Source organism: Prionailurus viverrinus, chromosome B1, assembly GCF_022837055.1.
Source record: "Prionailurus viverrinus isolate Anna chromosome B1, UM_Priviv_1.0, whole genome shotgun sequence".
In the NCBI taxonomy this organism is placed as follows: Eukaryota; Metazoa; Chordata; class Mammalia; order Carnivora; family Felidae; genus Prionailurus; species Prionailurus viverrinus.
The window spans coordinates 16,283,094-16,307,919 of NC_062564.1; the positions used below are offsets into that span (position 1 = coordinate 16,283,094).

Genomic DNA, 24,826 nt, shown 5'->3' on the forward strand with positions numbered 1-24,826 from the left:
AAAAAAATTGTAGTTTAATCCATCAACCCACACCCAGGATTTAAAGTTTGTCTTTATTAACAAATTTATAACACAACTTTACTACAGTCTGAGTTCAAGATACTTTAGAAAACATTTGGTCGCTGAGGAAGACATAAATTATAGTAAGCATCCTTGTTCCAAAAGTCTGGGCCCTTCCATCCACACCAGCCCTAGATTTGGGAGAAGCGAAAGGAAAATCTTTTACAAAATTATAGGACTACATGATCAAAACTGTAACATTTTAAAAACCTGTTCTGTCCGCTGGATCCTGTAATAAGACTACCTGTATAAGTCAGAGATCTGAACTCCTGGGAAGCATGGACATTAACAGACGTGGGTCCATTTCAGGTAGAGTTTAACAAAATTTTAACTCTATGGTACTTAATCCTAGAAAGTATTTTTAAAAATTCCTTATGGTAACTGTTACTCCAAATACCACATTTTTCTTGATTTTACGATGTACAATTCTGGCAGTCGATGGCAGGTGATAGTTGAACTGGCAGTCTGTTTTTCTTAGTTGTCCACTAAAGACTGTCTGGGGACCATGCCGTGCATCTTAGCTATGAGGAAATGTGTGTGGCAGGGAGAAATCTGTGCTGGCTTCTTGAGATGCCCTTCACTGTCTTTGGGCCATAATCATGCCACTCTCCATTCTTCATATCACTATTAATCCTTTCTCCCAGCAGAGAAAATTACGTTCAAACAAAATCTCATTGTAAATACAAAAGCGTATCAAATTTCTTTCAGGGCCATTGGTTTCTTTCCTTTTTTTAAACTTTTTAAATGTTTATTTTTTTTTAGAGAGAGACAGAGCACAAGCTAGGGAGGGCCAGAGAGAGAGAGGAAGACACAGACTCTGAAACAGGGTCCAGGCTCTGAGCTGTCAGCATAGAGCCTGACACGGGGCTCAAACTCACAAACCGTGAGATCATGACCTGAGCCGAAGTCAGACACTTAACTGCCTGAGCCATCCACGTGCCCCTGGTTTATTTTCTTAAAGACTCAGCTAATGACTAGTCTGAGTTATATCATTCTGAAATGAAATGCTTTGCTTGCAAAATACTTTTGAGGAGGCCAGCTAGGACTCTTAAAATAAATACCAGTGGGTGAGTGACAGTTACCCTAAGTAACTAGGAAGCTGCTGGGCATTCAGTCAGGGACCTAGAGTTCAAGTGCATGCTTTCTACAGAAGATAGTGTGTTAGCTCTATTTTTTAGTGTGGAGGTTGGAGGGTTCAGTAGACATGTTCTTTAATCTGATTTCAAATGCAAGTAAAAAAACAAAAAATGCTCCATCAGTCGTGTTCCCCTGCCCCCAGGTAACTGCTAATTTATCTTTGAGATCTGTTTTTTATACGTAAATAAGCTTTTTATTATCTCTTTTAGCAAACTTTTTTTCTCATAAATTTAATGTTCTAAAATCTGTTTTCTTGATGAACAGAAAAAAAGGCTTATATGATCTGTTTTAATCTTTGAGGGCTTTTTCAGGTAACCAGACTCAAATATTTAAAAAAGAAGTGGGTAGAGAGGGTGCCCAAACCAGCAACTGATGGCAGTAGATAGGGGAGCCTGCTCTTTCCTTTTGAGGCGAGTGGTCTGGGAACTTCAAACAGGGAAGTTCCACAAAGGGGTAAAGAGAGGTCAGGCGGAGACAGAACTCTCCCTGTAGCTCCCCCTACAGACTGAAAGTTGGTGTCCTCCCCAAATTCATGTGAAACCTAATCCCTAAGGTGATGGTAGCTAGAAGGGGGCCTTTGGGAGGGGACTAGGTTATGAGGGCGGAGCCCTCATGGATGGCATCAGTGCCCTCATTAACGAGGCTGCGGAATCGTCCCTCATCCATTCTACCACGTGGAAGACCCTGAAAAAGACTGCTCTCTGTGAACTAGTAAGCGGGGCTCACCAGACCAGACATGCCGGTGCCTTGGATTTCTCTGCCTCCAGAATTGTAAGGCCACCCAGGCTATGGTGTTCTGTCATAGCAGCCTGAACAGACTATAAAACAGTGCTCTAGATTGTTGAGTTAAGTGAGAGTCAATAGTTCCACCGATGGCCAGGCCTTGGCTTCACAGCTCCTTCTGTGTGCCAATACGGCAAAGGGTTTTTTATAGAATCTATGGAAATATAACTTGCAAAGGACAGCACAGTCCTTAGAGACAGTAATCAGGAACAATGCCTTACTGGATCTATCCAGATGCTTCAGAAAACCCTATCTGGACAACTCCATCTAGTGCAAAGTTCCTCATGCCAGCCAGAAAGAAGTAATTTTATCTGTATCACACCTCTAATTAAAATAAGGTTTCTCATTGCCTAGAAGATGAAATCTAAATGCCTGGTTTCTCACAGGGCTCCCAATGACTATCCCACCAGACACACCCCTTAAACCAGCTCTACTCAGGTTCAAACTACTGTAGTTTGGGGAACATGCCCTGCTTTCCTTTCACTGTGTCTAAGGGAGCCCTCTACAGGATCTACAACTCTACAGGAGTTCCAGCTCCCTCTTAGGTAACCATATTCTTTCTGGGGAATCCTTTTTGGATCTCCTCTGTCCTTGTAGCTAGACTAAGAGCTCTTTAAAGACCTTCTTTAATACCCCTATTGCTTTGGACAGTGGATGGCACATATTAGGTAGGTACTTCATGCTGAATGAGTAAACAGTTTGCTAAAGAAAGAGTAAACACTGCTTCCATTGGCATGTACCGGCCAAAAACATTCCATACATAGATTTAAAAGTCCAAATGTCTTGAAAGAGAAAAGCAGAATGCACTTATATCCTGTCAGTATTTAGATAGTCTTAGCATTAGCAAAAGACTTTACTAGTCTGAAATATAAAACAGTTCAGCCACACACAATGAAGCTCTTTACATACTAAAACCCCTTATCCTCAGGGCTTTAGTAACCTCATGCAGTTATGTTCTTTTCAACTTCTGAAAGTGTATCCCCAATCAATTTCAATGTTAAACTACCCAATTCTCCAGGAATTCTGCTTTAAAAAAATGACCTGGACAGAGTTAAGAAGGTAGAGTATTATGGGGACCCTGACCTTGTCTTATCCCTGAAATGCAGCTAGATCAGCATCAAACCATTTTGAAAACCTAGGAAATTGATGTGAGGATTAATGCAACAATCTGCATAATTTGAGCCAGATAACTTGGCAGGTAGATGGTGCGGAGAGAAAAGCAGCGGAGCCATGGAGGGTAAGGAGCTGTTTTCATGGAGAGAGGACAGAGAGAAAGGGGGAGAGTGCAGTGTATTGGGACTGCGCCCCCTGAAAGTAGCTAGAAAGAGAAAGAGTGAAAACACTTGCAGGGGAATGGACAAGAAATCAGTTTCCCAAAACCATTGAGAGAGAGAAAGGAGTGGGTTTCAATTCCACCAGGATTCTATAAACAGCGGAGCGCACAGTCTGAAGTCTCAGAGTTCATGCCTGGCAGGCAGACAACTTAGACACAGACAGAGTAAAGGCAGGAGCCTGAAACAAAGGAGGGGTGCTTGATCACGTGTGTGAGGGCACAAAATCCCCACGCCAGAGACTAGAGAGCTGGGTGAAACCATTTTCACCTCAAGCGCACATGTGCGCACACAGGGATAGACCCCAGTGAGCTAATCAGCGCCACCAAGTTGACAACGGAGCCATTGCCAGAAGTCCTGCCCACCTGCACCCTCGAGGCATATCCTGGAGAAGACCAGGACAAATCCCTTCCACCTGTTTAAGGACTAGAGTGTGATGCAAAGTTTCAGTTTCTGGGGAAACTGGATGTAACTTCATTCAGGCTGCATTCTGTTTGCTTGTTTGTTTGTTTGTTTTTGCTTCTGTTGTTTTCTTTTTCTTTCTTGGATACAGAAAGAGATCAAATTTTTTAATTTTTAATTTTATTTATTTTCCTTATTTTATTCTATTATTTAAAAATTTGCCAGTGGGCGGGGGGGGGGGCGCCTGAGTGGCTCAGTCAGTTAAGCATCCGACTTCGGCTCAGGTCAAGATCGAGAGGGAGGAATGTACACCAAAATAAAAAACAAGAAGAAATCATGGCCAGGGATTTAATCAACACAGATACAGTAAGATGTCTGAACTAGAATTTAAAACCACAATTATAAGAATACTAGCTGGTGTTGAAAAAAGTATGGAAGACAATAGAGAATCCCTTTCTGCAGAGGTAAAAGAACTAAAACCTAGTCAGGCTGAAATTAAAAATTCTATAACTGAGATGCAATCTTGAATGGATGCTGTGATGGCAAGGATGGACCAATCAAAGCAGCAAATCAGTGATACAGAAGATAAAATGTCGATACTACCCAAAGCAGTCTATACATTCAATGGAACCCCTATCAAAATAACGCCAATATTCTTCCCAGAGCTAGAACAGACAATTCTAAAAATTTGTATGGAACCAGAAACGACCCTGAATAGCCAAAGTAATGTTGGAAAAGAAAACCAAAGCTGCAGGCATCACGATTCCAGACTTCAAGCTGTATTACAAAGCTGTAATCATCAAGACAATATGGTACTGGCACAAAAACAGACACATAGATCAAGGGAACAGAATACAGAACCCAGAAATGGACCCAGAAATGTAAGGCCAACTAATCTCTAACAAAGCAGGAAAGAATATCCAATGAAAAAAAGGCAGTCTCTTCAGCAAATGGTGTTGGGAAAACTGGACAGCAACATGCAGAAGCATGAACCTGGACCAAACTCAAAATGGATGAAAGACCTAAATGTAACACATGAAACCTTTAAAATCCTATAGGAGAAAACAAGCAACAACCTCTCTGACCTTGGCCGCAGCAACTTCTTACTAGACATGTCTCTAGAGGCAAAAGAAACAAAAGCAAAAATGAACTATTGGGACATCATCAAGATAAAAACCTGCACAGCGAAGGAAAAAGTCAACAACACTAAAAGGCAACCGACAGAATGGGAGAAGATATTTGCAAATGACAAATCAGATAAAGGGTTAGTATCCAAAATCTATAAAGAATTTACTAAGTCAACACCCAAAAACCAAATAATCCAGTGAAGAAATGAGCAAAAGAACAGACATATTTCCAAAGAAGACATCCAGATGACTAACAGACATGAAAAAGATGCAGGGAAATACAAATCAAAACCACAATGAGATTACCACCTGATGTCTGTCAGAATGGCTAACATTAACAACTCAGGCAACAACAGATGTTGGCGAGGATGTGGAGAAAGAGGATCTCTTTTGCATTGTTTTTGGTAATGCAAGCTGGTGCAGCCACTCTGGAAAACAGTATGGAGGTTCCTCAAAAAACTAAAAATAGAACTAGCCTACGACCCAGCAATTGCACTACTGGGCATTTATCCAAGGGATACAGGTGTGCTGTTTCAAAGGGGCATGTGCACCCCAATGTTTATAGCAGCACTATCAACAATAATAGTCAAAGTATGGAAAGAGCCCAAATGTCCATCAGCTGATGAATGGCTAAAGCAGATGAGGTATATATACACAATGGAATATTACTTGGCAATCAAAAAGAATGGAATCTTGCCATCTGCAACAACATGGATGGAACTAGAGTGTATTATCCTAAGCTAAATAAATCAGAGAAAGACAAATATCACCTGATTTCACTCCTATGTGGAATTTAAGAAACACAACAGATGAACACAGGGGAAACGAAGGAAAAATAAGATAAAAACAGAGAGGGAAGTAAACCATGAGATATTTTTTTTTTAATAGAATTTACTATAAAGGTAGCTAACCTAGTATATACAGTGTGCTCTTGGCTTCGGGAGTAGATTTCCATGATTCATTGCTTACATACAACAACAAGTGCTCATCCCAACAAGTGCCCTCCTCAATGCCCATCATCCATTTTCCCCTCCTCCCATCAACCCTCAGTTTGTTCTCTGTATTTAACAACCATAAGAGACTCTTAAATACAGAGAACAAACTGAGGGTTGCTGGAGGGGTATTGTGTGGGGGATGGGCTATATGGGCAAGGGGCATTAGGACACGTGTGATGATACATAAGTGATGAATCACCAAATTCTTTTCCTGAAATCATTATTACACTTATGTTAACTAACTTGGATTAAATAAAATAAAAAGAATAATATATAAAAAAGTAAAATATAAAATTCTAGAGTTTATTTTTAGTATTATTCTTTTTTTTTAAGTGTATTTATTTATTTTGAGAAGGCGAGCAAACGGGGCAGGCAGGAAGAAAGGGAGAGAGAATCCCAAGCAGGCTATCACTGTCATTGTGGAGCCCGACGAGGTGCTCGATCTCATGAACTGTGAGATCATGACCTGAGCTGATATTGGATGCTTAAGCGACCAAGGCTCCCCTAGAGTTTTTAAATATAGAACTTAAGATATTATTTATAACTCCTAATTAAAGCTTTTTACATAAGAAAATGATCTAATTAAATTATAAATTCACAGTTCAGAGAAACCTTTTCATTCATGTTGATGTTGACTTAGTGACAACATGATAAAAATAAAAGGCAGTAACAGTATGATATATTCATTGGCTTATGGCTGGAAAGGTTGTATGCATTTTTTGTAATTTTAATATATTTGGCAAAGAATATAGTAGTTAAAATTCAAGTTAATTATGTCTTATACTTGCCTTCTAAAGTTTTAGTATGAGTTTTCATATGTGTAAATTTGTTGCCTATAAATTAAATTTATCCCTCCTTTAACTGATATTGTAAGTATCAATGACTACTCTGGAATTTTGTCTCAAATTCAAATCTTTTATAGAATGAGATTAAGTTATATGTAAATACATTAAAAGTAGTCAAGCCTCCATACCGTTTAGTTTATTTTTGGTTACTAATACAATTATAAAGGTTATTTAATTTTTTTTTTCTTTTTTTAAAAAAATTTTTTTTTTCAACGTTTATTTATTTTTTTGGGACAGAGAGAGACAGAGCATGAACGGGGGAGGGGCAGAGAGAGAGGGAGACACAGAATCGGAAACAGGCTCCAGGCTCCGAGCCATCAGCCCAGAGCCTGACGCGGGGCTCGAACTCACGGACCGCGAGATCGTGACCTGGCTGAAGTCGGACGCCTAACCGACTGCGCCACCCAGGCGCCCCTAATTTTTTTTTTTCAATGTTTATTTATTTTTGGGACAGAGAGAGACAGAGCATGAACGGGGGAGGGGCAGAGAGAGAGGGAGACACAGAATCGGAAACAGGCTCCAGGCTCTGAGCCATCAGCCCAGAGCCTGACGCGGGGCTCGAACTCATGGACCGCGAGATGGTGACCTGGCTGAAGTCGGACGCTTAACCGACTGCGCCACCCAGGCGCCCCTATAAAGGTTATTTAATCTACCCTCCTATTTCAATACATTTGTTTATGCAAAGTTGTAACATCTCCAAAGGAATATAATGATGAGCTGTGTGTTCCATTATTAAGTTAATAATTAAGAAAGTGTTTATAAATCTGAAGTTTTTTCTTTGCAATTTACTTTAGTTTCCTCTTGTTCTCCCTACCTAGAAAGATACTCCTTATAGCCCCAGAATACCTCCTTATAGTGTGGATCACTGCCCTCGGTTTAGAGTCCTTCTGTTAACAGCCAGTTTGCTATCTTTTGGTTCCAGGTTCTTTGCCTTGTATCTTCATTTCTGTTAAACAGATACTTACCTTTTCCAAAATAACTTGCAGATCTTCAGCGCCTGTATAATGTGGATCTAAAATTAGAAATTTTATCTGCCCGGTAATTTCGTTCCACGCCACTCCTAGTATTGTGTGGGCCAAAACTCCTCCCCCTATAACAGAGGAAATGTGAACTGTGAGAGGGCATGTATGAATCTCAACTTGCTACTCAATTGCAATTTAAAAGCACTATCTTGCCTATTAATTGATCTAATATCGCATTAGAATGGACTAGCCTATATTATAAAAGACCACAGATGATGTCAAATACACTGAGAAGATAAAATTATATCTTTAAAGACAAAAAAGATACAATCATATTTATAACCATATAAGGTTTATATTCCACTGCCACATCCATGGCATTACTGATACTGGATTTATGAAGGGCTATGCAGGGTCTAAACTCCTCCCAAGAGAACAGTCTTGTTCCTCATAGAATCATCAATCTTTAGATCGACTAATCTGATCCTTTTGACACATACAGCCCAGTGAGGTGAAGCAATCTGTACAGTGTCACACAGCCAGCCAAGTTAGTGACAGCACCATGACTTACGAGGCTCAACTGAGTGACAATGACCTCTTTTCTATACTGCTCTCAACTCTTTAAATATTTCAACACAGTTATCATTTCTCTTCTTAACCTTTATCTTTTGTTTTAGCTTTCTTCCCACCTTGGAAATTGAAAAATAAATACCCAGAGGTCAATATATACGGTATAAAAGCTAATTTTGAAAGGTTTAAAAATGACTGATTTTATGTGACATTATTTACATTAACAATACATTTTACATGTTCTCCACTCTATCAAAGGAGCCCAAGATGTCCAGAACACCTTACCGATCATTACTGGAGTTCCTTCACTCTGGAAATGATTAGCCAGCTCCCGTCCTTGAGAGGCCATTTCAGAACCTTGGCTAGAAAGAAACCATTCTCTGTCAGATGAACAATTTCTCACACTAAAGTCATTAAGGAGTTAGGGAGCCAATGTTTTCTACCTTTTTGTTTTCTTTTTTTGGTTACTGAAAAAAATACGATATAAATTTAAATACAATTAAGTGGTCAGGAACTGACCTGAGAGCAATTTAAAGCACCATAACCTCTTAAAATATTTAAGGCCACTAAACATGCTAGGAAAGAAGTAAGGAGACCCTGTTCCTTTGCTTCTGCAACTGCATAAAGAAGGGTCTGGATTTTTAACTGGGGAGTAAAAGTGGTCACATTGATGCCCAGTGGGCTCTTATGGATGGATTTAATTTTGGAAAAATGAGTTTTAAGTCCTGGGTTCTTGTCTTCTTGCCATCAGACTCAGTCTGTATTTCCTTATCTTTAAATCGGGACCAATCACCCTGCCCTGTCTACACGACAGGAGCTTTGGGACTAAAATAGACAATATCTGTGAGGCCAACATGAAAACTGCAAGATGTTTTCAAGTACGACATACTATTTTTAGGGATATTTCAATGTCCTATACAATTCGTATTTTTGAGAAGAGAGAAAGATGGTCAGATGAAGGGAGGTTATTTTTTAGATTGGACGGGCCAAGTGGTGCTAATCCTTACCTTCTTAGTAAGGCATGTGTAAAGTTTTAAGGGGCCAAAATGCTCACTTTTTGAGCACCATATGCTTCAATACTTAATCTATCATTTATTTGTTAGTATTGGTTTCCAGAGCCAATCCAAACTGCAAGTGTGAAATCGGATGAACTTGGACAAAAGCACATGCACAAAAAAGGATGGTGTTACTGTATCTACTGAGGTTGTTGTAATAGAAAATGTATTTAAAACACAAGCTCATAGGGGCGCCTGGGTGGCTCGGTCGGTTGAGCGTCCAACTCTTGGTTTCATGTCAGGTCATGATCTCACGGTTTCTTGAGTTCAAGCCCTGAATCAGGCTCTGTGCAGACTGCATGGAGCCTGCTTGGGATTCTCCCTCTCTCTCTGCCCCTCCCCTGGCTTATGCTCTCTCAGTCTCTATTAAAATAAATAAACTTAAGAAAAAATAAAACATAAGCTCATAAACAAGGAGTAAGCTACTTACGGTCATAGAAATTAATCTTATTTAACTAATATTTGCTCATATTTTAATGCTAGAATTATGGTTAAGATGTATTGGAAAAAAATGAATATATTATTTGGACACATTATTAGTTCACTGACATCTTAGAAAAAGAGCAGGAGTTACACAAAAAGGGCAGTCATAGATCAACATTTGATTTTCTCCTTTGAAGACTTTTTAAAGACTTGAGGATAAAAAAATTTGATTTTATGTAACTCCAGTCAAAGTTGACATATTCCCAAGTTTTCCTCTTCTAGGCTAAAATTAACTCTAGACCATACAAGTATATATCACGAAAGTTACTCATTGACTCAAAGTCTTCTAAAAAATAACCAAAAAAAGCTCAGGGTTTAAAAAAATGGGATTAGGGGTGCCTGGGTGGCTCAGTCAGTTAAGCATCTGACTTTGGCTCAGGTCATGATCTCACAGCTTGTGGGTTTGAGCCCCCTGTCGGGCTCTGGGCTGACAGCTCAGAGCCTGGAGCCTGCTTCAGATTCTGTGTCTCCCTCTCTCTCTGCCCCTCCCCTGCTTGTACTCTGTCTGTCTGTCTCTCTCTCAAAAAATAAACATTAAAAAAAATTATAAATAAATAAATAAATGGGATTAATAAAGCAATGAAGCAACAGGGAGGGGAGAAAGAATGTGGAGGAAGAGAAAGGAGAAAAAGATCTAGTTTTCTTATTATTTTAATAAAATGACAATCTTGGTTTGAAATGATTTCACTAATTTCTTAGCATCCTCACCTGACGAACAGTATTTTTGATGTTATTCCAATCAGTTGGTTCAGTACCAGCTGCACCTCGATAGATCCAATCCATTGCCGTGATCCGATAAATGTTGCTGGTTTGTCCCCGGCATCAACTAGAGCCTTTACGTATTTAAAATTTAAAAATACAAAAAAAATACGTATTTAAAATTTAAAAATACAAAAAAAAACCATACACAAGACAGCCATTAAAAACTCTATTTAGGACCTTTTTTTCCGATTACAGGTATATATTTTTTTCCTTCAAAACAGAAAAAAGTCTGTGTGTACCATGAGGTAATAATAATTGTTAGCAGTACATTAAGGGGTCATGAAACGTACAATTGATTATAATTTTAAATGGCATGTTCTGTACCTGCTGAATTTCTCTGTGCGTTGGAATGGGTCTCTCTGTGTAGCCCTGGTGTCTGAACCAAGAGCAGATGGTCTGCAGAGATCGGTAAGCGCAGCCCCAGCCACTGTCATCCGTCCGATCCTGCATGTAGTGATGATAACTGTATATGCCCTGGACCACATGAATCTATATAAAAAGAAGAAATAGAGTAACATATTAAACTTAAGATAGATGCATATATTCTATAATATACCCAAGCCAAGTTTACTGTTCTCAGAGCTAGACTGTTACTGTAATTCCTTATAAAAATGCCTTGATAACTATAGTTGAACGTTATACCCTCCTGGCTTTTTATTAAATGTCTAAAGTCCTTACCATAGGCTGTCAGGCCTGTTAAGTCCCGCCCTCTGGCAGTTTCATCTTGGCTTTCCTCTGTTGCATGCTCTGTTTTAGGTTCAGATATGCCAGGGACAATCTGATCTCAGAGCCTTATGGTTCTCCCTGCCTGCAACACTCTTTTCCCAGTTTTGCAGCTCTGCACCCTTATTTCACTCAGGTCTCTGCTCAAATGTCAGAGGCCTTTGTGATCATCCAACCTAAACATGGCATGCTTACTCCCTCACCACCCACCTCTTGCCCTGGCTGTTACTCTCTCTCCTGCTTTTTTTTTTTTTTTTTTTTTTTTCCCAAAGCACTACTTGACCCATTACTTATTACTTTTTAAATCTCTGTCTAACTACACTAATATGTGAGTTCAATAAGGGCAAGTACTGTGTCTTATTTATTTCTGGGCCTAAGCTTCTCCAGCGGGCCTGGCTAATGGTTCATAGCCAGTAAATATTTGTTGAATAAATGATGAAGGAAGGAATGAACAAACAAAGGGTCCACATAATGGGACATGTGAAGAATGTTTCTCCAATTTTGTAAACCTGCCATTGATTAAAACCCAGGTATGCTATTTAAAGAGGGGAACCTGGGTGGCTCAGTCGGTTAAGCGGCCGACTTCAGCTCAGGTCACAATCTCAGGGTCTGTGAGTTAGGGCCCCACGTCAGGCTCTGTGCTGACAGCTCAGAGCCTAGATGGAGCCTGCTTCAGATTCTGTGTCTCCCTCTCTCTCTGCCCCTCCCCCGCTCATGCTCTTTCTCTCTCTCTCAAAAAATAAAATAAACATTAAAAACAAATCCTTAAATAAAGGCCAAGATCATATAACTTCTTTCTTGTTGTATAAAGCAATATTAAGCGCCTGGGTGGCTTAGTCGGTTGAGCTTCCAACTTCAGCTCAGGTCATGATCTCATGATTAGTGAGTTCCAGCCCCGACTCAGGCTCCGTGCTGACAGCTTGGAGCCTGGAGCCTGCTTGGATTCTGTGTCTCCCTCTCTCTGTGCCCCTTCCCCGCTCATGCTGTGTCTCTCTCTCAAAAAATAAAATAAACATTAAAAAAGAATACATGTTCCCCACCTCCCACCACAAACTGGTACTATCATTTTTTGGCTTAAATTAGCTAGGAAGAGGCATGGACAAATACAGAATCCTCACCCAACAATTAGACAATATATTTTCTTCTCAAGCACACACAGAAAATTTATAACTAGAACATTGCAGTAGACTGAAAAATGGTCCCCAAATGATATCTATCTCCTAATCTCTGGAACCTGTGAATGCTACCTTACATGGTCAAAACAGAAAACAAGAACAAAAAGAAAAAAGAAAAAAAGTTTGAGGGAGGCCTTTGCAGATATGATTAAATCAAGGGTCTTAACATATGGGCAAATTTGCCTGGACTATCAAGATAGGCCCTGAATGTAACCACAAGTGTCCTTGCGAGGGAGTGGAGAAGGAACTCTAACACAGAGGAGGAGAAGAGAAGGCAGCATGACCACAGAGGCTGACAGGAAGTGATACAGCCACCAGAAGCTGGAAGAGGCAGGGATAGATTCTCCCCTAAAGTGTCTAGAAGCTGCCTGACTTTGCTGACACCTGGATTTCAGCCTACTGATGTGGTCCCCGAAGTCCTCTACATAGACATTGTAGCATATGTTCATTTTTAATAAGATTTCCTTACAAAGCACATACATTTAAAAAAAAAATTTTTTTTAACATTTATTTATTTTTGAGACAGAGAGAGACAGAGCATGAATGGGGGAGGCGCAGAGAGAAAGGGAGACACAGAATCGGAAGCAGGCTCCAGGCTCTGAGCCATCAGCCCAGAGCCCGACGCGGGGCTCCAACTCACGGACCGCGAGATCGTGACTTGAGCTGAAGTCGGACGCTCAACCGACTGAGCCACCCAGGCGCCCCGTATATGTTCATTTTTAATAAGATTTCCTTACAAAGCACACAGAGACTCAGCAGATACTGAATAAATGCCATGACACGATGGACAATTAAGTTTCCTCTCTCGGCGGCCTGAGTTTAAGGGAATGGACCTTAAATGATGTGGGCAGTGAGCAGCTCTGAGGAGGGCAGGAAAAAATTACACACAGGCTTCAGCGATGAAGAAATGGAGGCTGAGAAAAGCAGGCCAGTTAGGATCAAAGCAAACCCACAGAAAGCAGCAGAAATGCCACCAAGGAGCAGCAGGGGCCTGAGACAGGTGGCTGCCGGTCACAGGGCTGCTAAGTTCTAGGAGGCCGGCCGAGCACGCGTTCCTGTTCTCGGATGGCCCCGAGCCCCTGCTTACTGGCCCTACTCAAACCCCGCAAAGAACCCTCCCCACACTCCACCAGTCCACTCTTACCTGAGCTGCCGTGAGTGAGGAGCCACCACCTGCAACCAGGGCCGTGAAGCACAGGAAACGTGTTGCAGGCCCTAACCAGACTCCTGCCACGGCATGCCCTGGGTAGAATACTTAGCCTACTTAGTGTGATTTCTCAGGTTCAGAATGAAAATAAATGGAACAGATGGGGGCAAGGCTTTTAAATAAGTTGGGGAATGGAATTTTAGTAGGAAAAATGTGGTACATAATACCTATACCTGACCTTTTTAGACTACTGTGAATTACTACTATCTTAAGCAATGATTATTAAAAGAAATGGGTGGTAAATTTTGTTTTAGAGACGACAGACATTATGAATAAATCCTTATAATTTCCACTGGATACAAAGAGCCAAGAAAAACCAAAAAACCCACCACTGACACTGATGATCAGTTGACTCTATAAATAATTATTAAACTCACCATACCAGTCTCTATGTTAGGTGGATTGAGATAAATGTGTGGATTTCTAATGTAACCATCTTTGTATGGTTCATCTGGAAAGTGATAAGCATTAGACCTTCTGAAATAAGGTCTGTCATGAGGCAGATTGAAGAGGTCATGTAACTCCTAAATGAAATCAGAATCAGTAGAAGAGAAAAAAGTTAAATAACTTAGATTCCTTATCAGTAAACAAACTCAAGCTAAAGAGATAAAACAAAACTAATTATATACTGGCTATAAAAGTTATCAAACACACATAATTCGCTAAACTAATATAATATGATAGCATATAGAATAATAATATAATAACAAACTAAAACCAAATGAGAGTTATTTATGTTTTTCTATGGATATGGGTAAAAATGGGAAGGGAACGCAGAAAAAATGAAAATGCAGTTGACCCTTGAACAATGCGGGGATTAGAGACACTGACCCCTCAAAAACTGAATAGCCACTGTTGACTGGAAGCCTTATAAACACATTAATGATTAATACATATTTTGTATGTTATATGTATCGTATACTGCATTCCTACAATAAAGTAAGCTACAGAAAAGAAAACGTTATTTAGAACATCGTATGGAAGAGACAATACATTTATAGTGCTGGATGGTATTTACTGAAGATAATCTATGTACGAGAGGATCCCTGCAGTTCAAACCCGTGTTGTTCAAGGGCCAGCTGTAATTTGTCAGAGTGAGAGAAGTAAGATAATTTCAAATTAATTATTTACTATAACACAATCTGTTAAAACACATCCAGGCTAAAGACTGGTTTTGAAACAGCCTTGCAAATGAGTAAATTATAATGAACAATAATAGAATTATGTGACAGTATTTTGAAAAATCATGCTTAGAGTGCTTCACAAATACAAGGGGTGGTGATTAAATTATGAAGTAGAAATTCGGTGGTAGGAAACCAACCAATATGGCATCAAAATTAAAATGCACATACGTGTTTAAAATGCAAAATTTTCCCAACTGTATAAAAGTGTGACAGTTACTTTGTAAAGTCCGGCATTTTCCTTTTTTGTATCTCCCACGTATCTTGCAGTTTGAATGGGATGACGTGGTGCCTTTGCAGGTCAATTCCGCCAGCAACACTTACAGAGGGTGCAGAGGGTTACAGTATGACACCTCTTCCCAGGGGGATGAGGAAGATGCTCCCACAGTATAATTGGATGGGTGCCAGGCAAGACCAGACATCAAAAATATGCATTCCAAAACCAGTCATTTCATCAATCTCAGTTCTTTTAATGCTGATCATGTTTTCTTCAAAATACCTCTAGTGAAACCCAAATAACGGTGGAACATGGGGGATGAAGTATTACTAAAATCCTAATTAGAATTAGCATAAATCCTAACTTCCCTTCTCTGACTGTAATCTTGTCTCTTTCACAAATCTTAAAATAACAGAAGGGGAAAGCAGTTTATTTCTAAACACTCATCAGCAGCTCCAGGCATGTAAGTATCTCTTCATTTCTGTACTTTGTTATGGAAAAATTTCACAGAACATATGAACCACACTGAATGTACGAAATCAAAATGTTACATATGGTTTAGCATTTTTTCATTAATACCACTTTTTAAAAAGTTCTATGTGAACAGAAATTACATAACATGTAAAAATAACAGTCTGCTTCCACACTTTCCTCTTAAATCACAAAATAATTTCCATTTATTAGAAATGTTTAAGTAAAAACGAAATGAGTCATGGTCATATTTTCTCTAAGAACAGGTGAATTGGTTTTACCTTTCTATAGGACTGCAGCTGACCATCTGGAATTCCTGATGGATATGAAATTGTTTTAAGATTTTTTTCCCCTGGCAATAAAAAGTGCAGTGGTTCAGGAACCACAATAGATGTTCCTTTCATATATTTCAAAATGCACTTCTCCATATCAGTTAGTTGATTATGAATTGCATCAACTAGAAGTTTACGAACTCTGTGGAGGGAAATATTCAAGGGCATTAACGAAAGTTATAATGGCTATGAAAAATGAGAGTGGAGAGTAAATACATCTCAAATACAGTAAAACACTTGATTGGACCAGGTTTATGAAAGGAAGTCTAAATTATGCATAGTGAAGTAAACTGTGTATTTCTGAGTATAGGTAAAGGGAAAACCCTTTAGGTTTTGCACACTACCCTACATCCTCTAAATAAACATTTACTTACTAGATGACTCAGTTTAATAATAAGCAAGGAATAAATCAGAGTAAAAGTTACAACAATCCTGGATATGCCTATATGATATTTAAAAACCGACTCTGATTACTTTGGGGAGGAGTGCTCATTCAAATGCAGTAGTAAGACAAAATACTTACTTTCCCCAGGTTTCTTCCGGAGCAACAGATAGAACTACATCAACGGGTAAAATCATACTAACGTAGTGGTGCCCCCCGCTTTCTCTTTCAATGATGGGGGTTACGGCTCCCAAAGAGGTTGACATTTCCAGCATAAGATCTATATTTACTATTTGATGCTATAAAGATAAACAGTAATAGTCAACTTACAGCACATTGAACATTAAATATTAAGGGCAAGTAAAAGGACTTTTTAAGGGCCATATAAAGCTGTATGACAGTAAATTGTTTAAAAGCACAAATCGTAGGGGTGTCTGGGAGGATCAGTCAATTAAGCGTCCAACTCTTGATTCTGGCTCAGGTCAAGATCTTGTCTGCGCTGAGTACAGAACCTGCTTGGGATTCTCTCTCTCTCCCTGTCTCTCTGTCCCTCCCCCGTATTCTCCCTCTCTCTCAAAACAAACATTTTAAAAATGAATAAATAAAAGCACAAATCTTATCTTTAAAAAAAAAGTCTTCTCTGCTTCAAAATAATCTGAGGGAAGGTGGAGAGTGAGTGGGGATGAAGATGAAATCAGACTGACCATGTGTGGATAAACATTTTTTTTAAACATTTGTGTGTGTGTATCTGTGTGTGTGTGTGTGTGTGTGTGTGTGTGTGTGTGTGCGCGTGCGCGCGCACTGATAAACACTGAAGCTGACACAGCTTCACCAGTATTCATACAGTATTCTCTCTACTTTTTTAGAGATTTAAAGTAAAAAAAAAAAAAAATCAAATGAACAAGATACCAAAGGAACTTTTAAACATACGTTACAACTATATTCCCCTGGTCTAAAGACACAAAGAACTATAAACAAATATTGAACTCTTATTAGTAGGTTTGATTTTGACAGGGGTATACAATAACAACTCTGAAGACACTTTCTGTTTTGAACAAATCTGGAAAAATATTGAGGATACTGGAAGCTAGGTTTCTCACTGGAAAACATTTATGAGCCGTGTGAGGTAGGTGTAGAATTGGAAATACAAATAGGATTTACATAGATGAAGAAATGGAGAAATGGCTGATTCCCGAGCTGGAACAGGGACAGTACATGATGTGCCTAGAACACCTTGGGGAATGAAGTAGGAAGTATTCAAAAATACAGTGTCAAAAGGACATTGGAGCTAGCTTAAGGAAGCTTCCATTGGCTAAATCTTATAAAATGTGAGCATCCAAATAACTAATGAGAGTAACAGATTGTAACTCATGGCATAAAATGGGAACCTATGCTTCCATGTTTATAATAAATTAAAGAAAAGCAAAGCTCTTCATTATGGTATAATTTCATGTAATAAATGTGGAAGGAAATGATAGAAAATCACCACTTTGCAACCATCAGGTTAATGTTGGATTCAGGTAAAAATTACCAATTCCAACTGAAGTGGTGAGTAAAACTTTGGTAAGGAATAGGATACGTAAATATAGCCTCAGAAGATACACAAAGTAAGCCTCACTTAACTACATATAAGGGAAAAAATAGTGTCCTCACAGAGAAGAAAACCCGCAGACACTGCATTAAGTAAGCGATCAGAGTTTTAACATCAACAATAGCAGAAGACTCTTTAATATGATATACGGAGGGGGACGTGACATTACTTCTGCCATATTCTTACCAACAGTGTACCACCTGAATCTAATCACGAGGAAGGCTAACACATCCCAACTGAGGAGCATTCTACAAAATAACTGACCTGTACTACTCAAAATGTCAAGCTCCAACTACTGGTAATTCTCAAATCATTTGATCGACAGCCCAGTTTTTTTGTACATTCCATATTTGTAAATCCAACAGCTCACGAGGACATCTCATTGGTGTCTCAAACAACATGACCGAAACTGACCTCATGTCCTCCCCTTCATCCATCTTTACCCAAGCAAGAAACTGGGCATCCCATATCCAATTCGTTTCCAAGCATAATCCATTGCATCCCCTAGATATCTCTTGTCTCCACTCCCTCCTCTCCATTACCATGGCTGTGGGTTTAGTTCAGCTTCTTCTGAGGTGGCCCCTGCCCACCTCTCTAACCTCATGTCATTTTCCCGTAACAGCCTAGAAAAACACTGCAGTCATGTTAACTTGATACAACTTCCTCCCTTAAAGGAGCTCCACTTTTCACGTCCAGTATCTGCCAAGTTTGTGGCATATGGCAAGTACTCAATAACACTGGTTCAAAAAAGCAACAGAACTAAGAACAATATGAAGAAAAGTAAATTATTTCTTACTATCTCATAGCATAATGTGTCACTATCATGTTTCAGAACAATTCCGTTTTATTTATTTTTATATAATTTGTAAACATACTTGAGTTGTATACTTTTTGTGGGAGCAAAGAAAGCATCGAAGAAAACCTTTAAGATATGTATTAATATGGAACAAAAGCTTCGACACGTAAAGCAGAAATATGACCTCTGGAAAGTCATTTACTCTTTCTGGACCTCAATAATCTGACCTGTGAAAAATAACAGAGTTGGATTAAATAATCTCTAATATCTCACTCCACTCCAAATTCAAGGATTAAACATTTTTAACTGAGAAGACAGGTGATTTGCTTACCATGTCCGATAACCTTTTGTCTTTCTTTCTCATAAATTTTCGTTTTGTATCTTCTTCCTGTTCAAAGCTAAATTTTTAATACACAAAGATGTTTATAATGTGCAGTGATGTTCTGAAAACATTTCTAGCAGTTTTCAAACATACTCACTGAATAAAGCGCATTATGGTCTTACAAGCAGAACCGTCAGCCAACTCTCCTGGGATGGTGTTTATGTCACTGTTGGGCCATATGTACACCGAACTGTGGCAAATTTTGAACACAAGTGCATTTGAAGAAAGCTTGGTTGACAGGTCACTTAGCACATGTTTTAGTGCCTTCTTGATAAATATTTCTAAATTAAAAGAACATAAATAGAAGTTATTAAGACGAATTTTAAGCTTTTCAACACGAATGGTTCTAAACACACAAAAGTAGAGCAGAGTAAAACTGACTCCCAAGAACTATTCCCCAGATTCAATAAAAAAATCATTTTGCCTTTATTTCTGAAAAATTGAGATAAAAGTCATTGACCACAAAAATCCATCCTTTCAACATGTACAACTCACTTGATTTAGCATATTGACAAGGTTTTACAACCATCACTATCTAATTCCAGAACACTGTCATCACCCTGTACTTAACCTGTACTTAACAGCACTCATTCCCCGTTCCCTCTGCACTTACCCGTGGCACCGCTAATCCACTGTCTCTATAGATTGGCCTATTCTGGATACTTCCTACAAATGGAATGACACATCATGCGTCCACGTCCACCTTTCACCCAGTATAGTATTTTCAAGGTTCATCTATATTGTAGCATAAATCAGTACTTCATTTCTTTTTATGGCCGAATAAAACTCCCTTGTATAGATACCACATAGTTTGGTTATCCATTCAAAGTGGAAACACATTTGGGTTGTCTCTTTGCTTTCTGGCTCTCATGAATAATGCTACGAACGTTTGTGTGCAAGTTATCGTGTGGATGTTTCCAACTCTCTTAGGAAGTGCTTGCTGTATTCTCTACCTAGGAGTAGAATTGCTGGGTCATAGGGTTAACTCTACATTGAACATTTTCAAGGAGCTGCCAAACTGTTTCCAAAGGAGCTGCACCATTTTATATTCCCGCCAGCAATGTAGGAGGATTTCCTTTTAATTTAATACAATTTTGGAATATGTAAAACCTTTTCATGGTTCAAGAAGATATATTTAAAGAAGATACTATATACTTGGCCTAGCTTAATACTCTTAAATCCTAAACCTATTTAACCTTGTGATTACAATATTTATTTAACTATTACATTGATATCTTGATAAATAAATACCTTGGGATTGTGGTAGAGAAAAGATTACTTATAACAAGTCAGATTTTAAGACATCTTGATCTGTTTCAGAAAGCTGAATTTAAAGATTTTCAGCTGCACTACAAAAGATAAACTTAATTCCTCGATTATCTTCTGTTTATCCCTGAAGGTCCATGAGGTAATGTAATCTAAAAAAATTGCGAAGTCTTTAAAGTTAAGTACCTCCTTCTTCTATATATTCTCATTAATGATTCTCTTTTTGCGTGTTTGAAAGACTGATATAGTAGGAATATAATAAATCAAAAGACAAGCTCAAATACATTAATTACTAGGTAAAAAGCATCTACAGTGTCAGAAAGAACATTATGCATTCTTTCCCTTCCTATTTCCATGGAAACGATGGCCAGCTAGTGATCTCCTTCAAGGAACTTAGCACTTTTCATTCCTTATCTTTCTGAACTTCTCTTTGGCTTCTGACACCAGCCATCATACTTTTCATGAGTGATTTTATTTATTATCGTGGTGTGGCTTATCATCCTTCAGAGATATTCTCGATCTCCAGTCCTGACCACTCTCCCTTAAGTTTTGCATTCAAATTACCAAATGCCTGCTGGGAATCTGCACTTGATTACTCTGGCATCTTATATGAAACACATCTCAAATACAACTCCTCATCTTTCTCCTCTGATATTCTTTACCTCCGTTTGTGGCCTTAGCCCAAATCAGAAACAGGAAGACATCCTAGAATTTGCTTTATACAAACTCTGCTGAGTTTTCCCCCATAGAATTCTTGTACCATTCCCACACAACATAACCTTGAAGAGAGTGGGCTGTGGAGACTCAGGGTTATGCACAGGTGCAAGTCTGCGATGCATAAATCTGGGTGCCTCATTTACATTGTGCTCATTTATATTCATATTTATAGTGACAATTTTTCACCAGTGGGCAGTGAACTTTTTTAAAAAGGGGGACATCTTCCTAATTTGCCTAGAGGAACCTTATGGGCTAGTGGTGGTGCTGGAACACAATCCCTAAGTTTAAATCCAATTTATATAAGTTACTAACCATATGATTTTAGTTTATTCATCCTATCTCTCACTTAGTTTCATCTGCAAAATAAAGAGAATCTTGATATATTTCATCATCAATTTTATAATAAAAAAAAGAGAAGTTTTTTTGTTTTGTTTTTTGTTTTTTTGTCAGACCTACCATTAGCAGTAGCTAGCTGAAAAGCTAGATCAAGGCCTCCTCTTATTCTGAAGAGTACATCCACAGTCTCTGAAATCATCTAAGACAAAGAGAACCAAAATTCCATCGTAAAACAAAACAAACTCATCCTCATACAAATGAGACTGTATCTGAGATTGGGCTAAGGCATTAATTAACCTGTATTCTTCAAATTATTTCATGAGTTAATTCTGTTTTTTGCAGAAAAACAAAACACCCTAAATTCTAAATCAGGAGTTCTTAATCTTTGTTCCACATTGAAGTCACCTGAGGAGCTTAAAGTACTTACACCCGGGCTGCACCCCAGCGATTGTGATTAAATGATCTGGGACGGTCTAGGCACAGGGATATTTAAAAGCTCCTCTGTGCCAGTGATTCTAATATAAAAAGGTTGAGGACCACTGATTTAAAACAGTATTTCCAAATTATGGTCTTCACAACGAGTTTAAGAATGACATGAGGGGCGCCTGGGTGGCGCAGTCGGTTAAGCGTCCGACTTCAGCCAGGTCACGATCTCGCGGTCCGTGAGTTCGAGCCCCGCGTCGGGCTCTGGGCTGATGGCTCAGAGCCTGGAGCCTGTTTCCGATTCTGTGTCTCCCTTTCTCTCTGCCCCTCCCCCGTTCATGCTCTGTCTCTCTCTGTCCCAAAAATAAATAAACGTTGAAAAAAAAAAAAAAAAGAATGACATGAAAACATCAATGGTGAAGAACTAGTTTAAGAACCGGACAAGAACGATGAATCTAATATGATGACAGTGGTGGTCAAGACAATGAGAGTAAACTGACACATCATAATGGTGGGGATGTGAACTGTAGAACTCTTCTTCAGAGGGCAATGTGGCCATAAGAATCAAAAGTCTTATACTCAAATTCTCGGCCTAGTGATTTCTGCATTCAGAAATTTAGTCTAAAGAAATTTGCAGAGCACACAAAGGCCCCGGCATAAGGATGTTAAACTAAATGTTAACAGCGGGAGATTGGGTAAATAATTACGAATACTATACAGTCATGAAGAATCTCTATGCTTTAGAAGAATATTTAGTAGCATAGGAAAATCTTGCACCTTATAAAGGGAAAAAGCCCATGTGAAATGGAACCTATTAGTAGTTCCTAATATGAGTTTATATGTTGAATTTCGAGGAGTTGATGACATATGACAAATGACAGGTATCATTTTGTGGGGAATGGGGAGAAAAAGAGGAAGGGAATTTCTGAGATGAGGTTTCAAAGCTTTCATCAGATACTCAAAATAGGTCCCAAACAGGCTGAAGAACCACACTACACATTACGAACCCTATTTTAAAATAAATGAATAGATACTAGCATTTATTGAGCTCTTAAAATGTAAAAGTCACTATGCTAAGTGGCCAGACAGGTATTAACTCTCATCCTCAGAACATCATGAAGTAGGTACCATTACCATTTTTCTCTTTACAATTCCCTCCTCACATGTTTAAAAGGGTGATTGTTTTTATTTATTCCACAAACTAACCTGTTGAAAGGGTATACCCTTTGCCCCAGTTCTACTTCTGGAATTTGTGCTAAGGAAATAATCGAAGTTCAGTGAAAATGAGCTTCAATGTTGTCCACTTAACATACTGTTGTTCATCATAGCAAAAAAAAAATTTTTTGGAAGCCACTTAAATGGTTACCAATAAGAAGTCAGTTAAATAAAGAACAATACTACCATAGAAAATTTTAGGCACCCATTTGAACAAAAAATACTTAATGACAATGCAAGATACCGAAGAAGACAAAATTTAGAAAGACAGGCAAGGGCAAATTTACACTATATGATTTTGCACAAAGTAACTAGTCACTCAGTACTTTTGTACTGTTCTGTAAAATTGGAAAAAAAACCTATTTCATAGGGTTGTTGTGAAGATTCCACAAAAGATCTTCAGTGAAAGGACTAGGATCTCCCTAGGCTTCTGAACGGAGATCCTCTCTGAAGAAATAACAGTTAAGCTGAGATGTGAAGGGTAAGTAGGTGTGAGTATTAACAATTCCAAAGGAAAGATGGGGGTGTAGAGGGGAGAACCCATTCCAAGCAGCGGCATAGATTGGTGAAGATCTGCTTCAAAAATTTAAAAGACTGTCACAGATGGTTAGATCTGATGGTGGCAAGGACAGGGATGGTTGCAGTAGAGTGAATGACAATTGACAGCCATGTAGGAGTAAGAATGCATAGGATCTGATTATTGATCAGATGTGCAGGAGTTAAGAGGAAGGTTTCAAGGAGGATTTCCAGGTTTCTGGCATGCACAACACGCTGGGTGTCGGTACCATTTACCAAGCTGGGGATCAGTGGAGGAAGAGCGGTTGTGGGATGCCGGGAGGTGGAAATAATGAATCAGTTTTGAACTTGCGGAGTTTGAAATACATATGAATTGGGGAGCCTGGGTGGCTCAGTCGGTTAAGCCACCGACTTCCGCTCAGGTCACGATCTCACAGTCTGTTAGTTCCAGCCCCACCTAGGGCTCTGTGCTGACAGCTCAGGGCCTGGAGCCTGCTTCAGGTTCTATGTCTCCCTCTGTCTCTGCCCTTTCCCCGCTCATGCTCTGTCTCAAAAATAAATAAACATTAAAAACAATTTTTTTAAATGAAATACATATGAATTATCTGAGTGAAGGTACAACTAGTAGATCTGCAGATGTAGAGCTCGGAATACAGTTAAAAAATTAGTTTAATGTTTACTTTTTTATTTTGAGAGATAGGTGCGAGCAGGGGAGAGGCAGAGATAAGAGAGAGAGAATCCCAAGCAGTCTCTGCAGTCATCGCAGAGCCCTTGCGATCTGACCTGAGATCATGACCTGAGCAGAAATCAAGAGTGACACGCTTAACTGACTGAGCCATCCAGGCGCCCCTGGAATCCAGTTGTAAAAGCTGGAGATAACAAATTTGGGCAGTCTTTAAAGAAAGTTACTCGTATCTTTCCCGGGTCCAATACTTCTTCAAACCTTCAAAAACGCCTAATATAATCCCTCGTTCTCAAAATGCATACACAAGAAGGAGGCGCGGGCAGCGCAGATCCTAACGTTGAGCTGGGGTATTCCAGGTAGTGTCGGGCAGTTGTCCCCCGGCTGAGACCACGGAGTTCGCAGCTGCCACCGTGGGCCCTGGCAGGACCAGCTCCTTCCAAAGGCTGTGGAGCCATGGAGGCTACCGAAACCCGAGGGGAAACATAAGCGGCGATGGCGAGCAGAGGTACTCACCATGTCTGCGACGTGGCGAAGACAAGGACTCTGACGTCTGCCCTAGGGCTCAGCTCGCTGGCCCGGAACTGGTGTTTCCAGGGACGGGGCCTCGGAAGGCTGACTACAATTCCCAACATGCCTCGCAGCAACGTCATGGGGGCGTATCCCATTACATCTCGCGGGGGGATAATGGGGCGGGGTCAG

The 24,826-nt window shown here is 39.4% G+C and overlaps 1 protein-coding gene across 1 annotated transcript; it reads right to left on the reverse strand.

The window, feature by feature from the left end:
* Nucleotides 1–34: 34 nt before the first annotated feature.
* Nucleotides 35–24,743, reverse strand: UFSP2 (UFM1 specific peptidase 2). The gene is made up of 12 exons (XM_047855171.1): nucleotides 24,641–24,743; nucleotides 21,409–21,487; nucleotides 19,067–19,250; nucleotides 18,919–18,985; nucleotides 16,342–16,499; nucleotides 15,768–15,960; nucleotides 13,995–14,141; nucleotides 10,837–11,001; nucleotides 10,459–10,583; nucleotides 8,498–8,574; nucleotides 7,646–7,770; nucleotides 35–191 (listed from the first exon to the last, which is right to left on the reverse strand). The coding sequence occupies exons 1-12, from the start codon at nucleotides 24,641–24,643 to the stop codon at nucleotides 105–107; spliced, it is 1,410 nt and encodes a 469-aa protein (XP_047711127.1). The 5' UTR covers nucleotides 24,644–24,743; the 3' UTR covers nucleotides 35–104.
* Nucleotides 24,744–24,826: the final 83 nt, after the last annotated feature.

Bases quoted from the DNA above. Each gene is read 5' to 3' on its own strand.
- UFSP2 (XM_047855171.1), bottom strand. The intron at 14,142-15,767 runs GTAAAACCAATT...GATTTCATTTAG, and splicing joins AGCTGCAGTCCTATAGAAAG to GAGTTACATGACCTCTTCAA. The intron at 192-7,645 runs GTAAGTATCTGT...TCCCAAATCTAG, and splicing joins TGCAAGTTATTTTGGAAAAG to GGCTGGTGTGGATGGAAGGG.